The 6000-nt window shown below is 62.6% G+C and overlaps 1 protein-coding gene across 1 annotated transcript in view; it reads left to right on the top strand.

The window, feature by feature from the left end:
• Positions 1-264: 264 nt before the first annotated feature.
• Positions 265-6000, top strand: part of SRCAP (Snf2 related CREBBP activator protein) — a gene marked incomplete at its 3' end in the record, with an annotated part of 28340 nt that continues 22604 nt past the window's right edge. Inside the window, exons 1-4 of the mRNA XM_076364028.1 lie at positions 265-435; positions 1078-1263; positions 2040-2180; positions 5568-5760. Of these exons, the coding sequence (XP_076220143.1) occupies positions 265-435; positions 1078-1263; positions 2040-2180; positions 5568-5760 (691 nt within the window). The remainder of the gene's footprint in view (positions 436-1077; positions 1264-2039; positions 2181-5567; positions 5761-6000) is intronic.

Genomic DNA, 6000 nt, shown 5'->3' with positions numbered 1-6000 from the left:
AAACTCATCTGTGTCCCCCCAAACCTACCCCCACACGTTATAGCCCCCCCCAAGACTCTGTTCACTACGGTCCCCCCCAAAGCCTTCCCACAGCCTCCATAGCCCCCCCAAGCTTCATCCATGACCCTAGTTACCCCCCCCAAAGCCACCTCTGAGACCCCCGAGCCCCCCCCCAAGTCCCCCCGAGCCCCCCCAAAACCCGATCCTCCCCTCACGCCCCCTCCATGTTTCCCCCCCCCCCCCCCCCAGCTCCCCCCGGCCAGAATGACGGGCAGCAACCCGGTGTCCCCCGCCTCCTCGGGCTCCCCTGGCAGCGTCTCGCCCCCCGCCTCCTCGCCCGCCGGCCCCCCCCGCCCCGATGGCCCCCCCGGCCCCCCGGAGCCCCCCAGCCTCTGGGACAAGACCCATGCCGAGATCGCCGAGCAGGCCAAGCACGTAAGCGCCCCCCCCCCCGCCCCCCCCCCAGCTTCGGGTCCCAGACAGGCACCGCTCCCCCCTTCCAGGGTGGGTTTGGGGGGCTCAGCCCTATAGCAGCTGCTGGAGAGTCTCTGGTGTCATCTGGGGGGGGGGGGGTGAGGAGCAGTGGGAGGTGTTTGGGGGGGTACTTGTTTGGGGGGTATGGGTTTAGGGGGGCTGGCTGAGCCCAATAGCAGCTGTTGGAGAGTCTCTGGTCTCTTTGGGGGGTGCTGAGGGGGTTTTGGGGGCGATTGAGACTGACTCAGCCCTGGATCGGCCACTGGAGAATCTTTGTTCTTCTATAGGACGGGCTTTTTGGGGGGGTAGGGGGTTTTGGGGGTGATTGAGGCTCGCCCAACCCTGTATCAGCCATCAAAGATTCTCCGCTCGTATAGGATGCATTTTAGGGGGGATTCGGGGACACTCAAGCCACTACCCAGCCCTATATCTGCCACTGGAGAGTCTCTTCATTCACATAGAACATGTTTTGGGGGAGTTTAGGGGTATTTGGGGGGGTGGGGGGGGGCAGTCAGGGCTGGCCCAACCCTATATAAGCCTCTGGAGAATCTCTGGTGTCCGGGGGCGGGGGGGAGCACGGTTAACCCCCGCCGTGCCGCGCAGGAGGCGGAGGTGGAGCACCGGGTGGCAGAGATGAAGCGCGAGGGTTTCTGGTCACTGCGGCGCCTGCCCAAGGTCCCGGAGCCGGCTCGCCCCAAGGTGCACTGGGACTACCTCTGCGAGGAGATGCAGTGGTTGGCCGCTGACTTCGCCCAAGAACGGCGCTGGAAGAGGGGCGTTGCCCGCAAGGTGGGGTCCCTGCCTGCAGGGAGGGGGAGCCTCAGCCAATGGGGGAGGCTCAACCCCATAGTAGCCACCGGAGAAGGTCTGGTCGCATCTCAGGGGGTTCGGAGGAACTTTGGGAGAGGCTCAACCCCCTGGAGAACCTCTGGTGGCATCTCAGAGGGGTTTGGAAGGATTTCAGAGGAGGCTTAACCTCATAGTAGCCACTGGAGAACTTCTGAGGGCATCTGAGAGGGGTTTGGAGTGACTCTGGGGGAGGCTGAATACCGTAGTAGCCAGTGGAGAACCTCTGGTTGCATCTTAGAGGGGTGTGGAAGTGCTTTTGGGGGAGGTTCAACGGTGTAATAGCCACTAGAGAATCTCTGGTGGCATCTCAGGGGTTTGGAAGGTTTTCAGGGGAGGCTCAACTCCATAACAGCTGCTGGAGAACACGTGGTGGCATCTCAGAGGGATTTGGAGGCACTTCGGGGGAGGTTCAACCCTATAGCAGCCTCTGGAGTATCTCTGGTGGCATCTCAGAGAGGTTTGGGGGAGTTTCAGCCCTGTAGCAGCCGCTGGAGAATCTCTGGTTGCTTCTTGCAGGAGTTTTGGGGGAGGATCAATTCCGTATCGGCCACTGGAGAACTTCTGGTGGCATCTCGGGGGGGTTTGGAGGGGCTCCGGGGGAGGTTCAGCCCTATAGCAGCCGCCAGAGACTCCCTTCCCTCACCTTGGGTGTTTGGAGGATCCCCTCGTGGGTGCCCCCCACCCATGGGTGCCCCCCCCCCCCCCCCCCCCCCCAGGTGGTGCGGATGGTGATGCGGCATCACGAGGAGCAGCGGCAGAAGGAGGAACGGGCCAAGCGGGAGGAGCAGGCCAAGCTGCGCCGGGTGGCCGCCGCCATCGCCAAGGAGGTCAAGCAGTTCTGGAGCAACGTGGAGAAGGTGAGAACCCACCCGCCATGGGTGCCACCCCCCACCCACGGGTGACCCCCACCCACGGGTGACCACCCCCCCGCGAGTGGGTACCAGGGGTCATCACGTGATTTACGGGTCTCATCAGGGTTCTTGAATGTTCATCTTCAGGTGGGGAGGAAGTGGGTGGCCACCACACCCAGGGCACCCCTGGGTGCTGAGCAGGACATGCCTGACACCCTCCCCCCCCCCCCCCAGGCTACCAACCCCCACCAGGTGGCTACCACCCCCTGGGCACCCATGGGTGCTTGGGAGCGTGTATTTAATTGTTGTTGAGGCACCAACGTTTCTGAGCAGCGACCGGTTTTTCTTGGTGGTCTCCAACTCCCAGGGCGCCCAAGGGTGCTTAGCACCCTGTCGCTTCTCAGCCCAGCCACCCCTGGGCTACGAATTCCCCCTAACGGCCACCAGCTCCGTGGGTGCCTAGCAGCACCTTCTTGACCACTTATTGGCTACCAAGTCTGTCTGTGTGGCCACCGCTCTCTGGGACACCCAAAGGTGCTCACCACCCTGTTTCATCCTAGCATGGCCGCCACTGGGCTACCAAACCACTTCAGGTGGTTGCCACCTCCTGCGTGGCACTTATAGGTGCACAACACCATATACCCAATTACAATGGGCTACCAACCCCCCTTAGATGGCTACCACCCAAGGGTGCCTGGCACCCCATGACTTACCACCCTTGGGCTACCAAAGCCCCTGGGTGGCTACCACCCTTTGGGTGTCCCTGTACCCCATGCTTGCTATTCCTGGGCCACCAAACCCCCTGGGTGACCACTCCCCCTGGGAGCACCCAAGGGTGCCCAGCCTCTTGGCGCTGCTGAGCCTGGTCGCTCCTGGGCTACCAAATCCCCCTGGCTGGCTACCAGCCATTGGGTGTCCCCACACCAGTCCTCTTCTAGCCCACCCGCTCATTCATTGGACTACCAGCCCTCGCTGGGTGGCCACTAACTCCTGGAGCACCTAAGGATGCCTGGCACCCCATCACCAACCCCTGCTGGGCTACCAAATTCCCTTGGGTGGCCACCAGCCCCAGGAGACCCAAAGGCGCTCAGCACCATATCCCCAAACCCCACTGGGCTACCAGGCTGCCTTGGGTGGCTACCATCACTCTTGGCAGCCATTTTGTCCTATTGTTGTAGTGCTTCAGCATTTGGCTAGTGGGTGCCCACGGTGGCTGGTGGGTGGTTGCCAGTGGGTGCCTGCTGTGGTGGGTGGCCATTAGGTGCCCGTTGCGGTGAGTGTGTGGCCAGTGGGTGCCCGCAGCGGCCAGTTGGTGGTCTCAGTGGCCATTGGGTGCCCATTGGTCCCTTGTGGTGGCCCATGGGTGGCTGTTGGGTTCCGTGGTGACCAGTGGGTGTTTCTGGTGGCTGGTGGTCACCCGCAGTGGCTGGCGGTGGCCCATTGGTTGTGCATGGTGGCCGTTGGGTGGCCACGATGGCTGTTGGGTGGCCATGGTGGCTCTTGGGTGGCCATTGGCCACCCGTGGTAGCCAGTGAGCGGCCAATGATTGCCTGTGGTGGCCATTAGGTGCTCGTCGGGTGCCCATGGTGCCCTGTGGTCATCTGTTGGGTGGTTACGGTGGCCATTGGGTGCCCATTCGTTGCCCAAGGTGACCATTGGGTGGCTACTCGGTGCCTGTGGTAGCTGTTGGCTGCTTGTGGCGGTTGTTGGGTGGCCATTGAGTGCCCGTGCTGGCTGCTGGTTGCCCATAGTGGCCATTGGGTGGCTGTCGATCTCCTGTGGTAGCCATTTTATGGCTACTAGTCACTTGCAGTGGCTATTGGCTGCTTGTGGTGGCTGTTGGGTGGCCTACGGCTGCTCGCAGCGGCTGTTGGTCACTCGTGGTGGCAGTTGGGTGACCGCTGGTCATGCGGGGTGTTCATTGGGTGGCTGGTGGTTGCTTGTGGTGGCTGTTGGGGGCCGCTGAGTACCTGTGGTGGCTGTTGGATGGCTGTTGGCAGTGGTCATTGGGTGGCTGGTGGTTGCCCATGGTGGCCGTTGGGTGGCTGCTGGTTGCCCGTGGTGGCCATTGGATGGCTATTGGTCACCCGCAGTGGCTGTTGGGTGGCTGCTCTAGCTGTTGGATGGCTCTTGGTTGCCCATGGTGGCCGTTAGGTGGCTGTTGGTTGCCTGTGTTGGCCCTCGGTTGGTCATTGGTTGTCTTTGGGGGCCATTGGGTGGCTGTTGGTTGCCCACGGTGGCCGCTGGGTGGCTGTTGATTGTCTGCTGTAGTTGTTGGGTGTATGTTGGGTGGCTGTACTGGTGATTGGGTGGCTGTTGCTTGCCCATGGTAGCCATTTGGTGGCCTCTGGTCACCCATGGTGGCTGTTGGGTGGCCGTCGGTTGCCTTCAGTGGCTGTTGGGTGGGTGTTGATCGCCTGTGTTGGTTGTTGGGTGGCATTGGTTGCTCATGGTGGCTGTTGGGTGGCCGTTGGTCACCCATGGTGGTTGCTGGTTTGCCTGTGTGGGCTGTTGGGTGGTGGTTGGTCACCCATGGTGGCCGTTGGGTGGCGTTGGATGGTTTTGGTCACCCGTGGTGGCTGTGGGGTGGCTGTTGGTTGCCCACGGTAGCTGTTGGGCAGCCGTTGAGTGGCGTTGGTGGTACTTGGTTACCCATGGTGGCTGTTGGGTGGCCTTTGGTTGACTGCAGTGGCTGTTCGTTGGCCGTTGGTCACTTGTGGTGGCTGTTGGGTGGCTGTTGGTTGCCCATGGTGGCCATTGGGTGGCTGTTGGGTGTTGGCTGTGGCTGTTGGTTGCTCATGTTGGCTGCTGGGTGGTGGTTGGTTGCCCGTGGTGACTGTTAGGTGGCTGTTGGATGCTTGCAGTGGCTGTTGGGTGGGTGTTGATCATCTGTGTTGGCCGTTTGGGTGGCTGTTGGTTGCCCATGGTGGCCATTGGGTGGCACTGGGTGGCCTTGGTCACCCATGATGGCTGTGGGATGGCTGTTGGTCATCCATGTTGGCCCTTGGTTGGCTGTTGGTCACCCATGGTAGCCGTTGGTTGGTAGTTGGTGGTCGCCTGTGGTGGCCGTTGGTTGCTCATGGTGGCATTGGGTGGCTGTTGGTCACCCATGGTGGCTGTTGGATGGCTGTTGGTTGCCCATTGGTTGCCTGTGGTGGCCGTTGGGTGGTGGTTGGTGGCCATTGGTGACCTGCCGTGGCTGTTGGTCATCCATGTTGGCCGTTGGTTGGCTGGTCATCCGTGTTGGCTGTTGGTTGCCCATGGTAGCCGTTGGGTGGTAGTTGGTCATCCGTGGTGGCTGTTGGGTGGCCGTTGGGTGACATTGGGTGGCTGTTGGTGACCCGTGGTGGCCATTGGGTGGCCGTTGGGTGCTGAGGCGCGGTGATCGCGCAGGTGGTGCAGTTCAAGCAGCAGTCGCGGCTGGAGGAGAAGCGGAAGAAGGCCCTGGACCTGCAGCTGGACTTCATCGTGGGCCAGACCGAGAAGTACTCGGACCTACTGAGCCGCAGCCTCAACGCCCCCCGCGCCCCGCCCGGAGCCCCCCGACGGGGACCCCCCACCCCCCATTCCCACCTCGCCCCCCAAGGTGGGTGCCACCGCCGTGGGGATGGGGGGGACAGGGACATGGGGGCACAGGGTCACCCAGGGGGGACGGGGACACCAGGGGGGGCATGGGGATGCAGGAGGGGGCACCCCAGGGGGGTTGGAGCACCCAGGAGTGCTGGGGACACTGGGGAGGGGGATGGGGACACTGAGGGGGGACATGGGGACACTGAAGGTGGGAACACAGGGACACCCGGGGGGGAGGTGGGGATGGGGGGTTGGG

Source organism: Aptenodytes patagonicus, unplaced genomic scaffold (assembly GCF_965638725.1).
Source record: "Aptenodytes patagonicus unplaced genomic scaffold, bAptPat1.pri.cur scaffold_448, whole genome shotgun sequence".
Lineage (NCBI taxonomy): Eukaryota > Metazoa > Chordata > Aves > Sphenisciformes > Spheniscidae > Aptenodytes > Aptenodytes patagonicus.
This window is presented reverse-complemented; position numbering and strand designations above follow the sequence as displayed.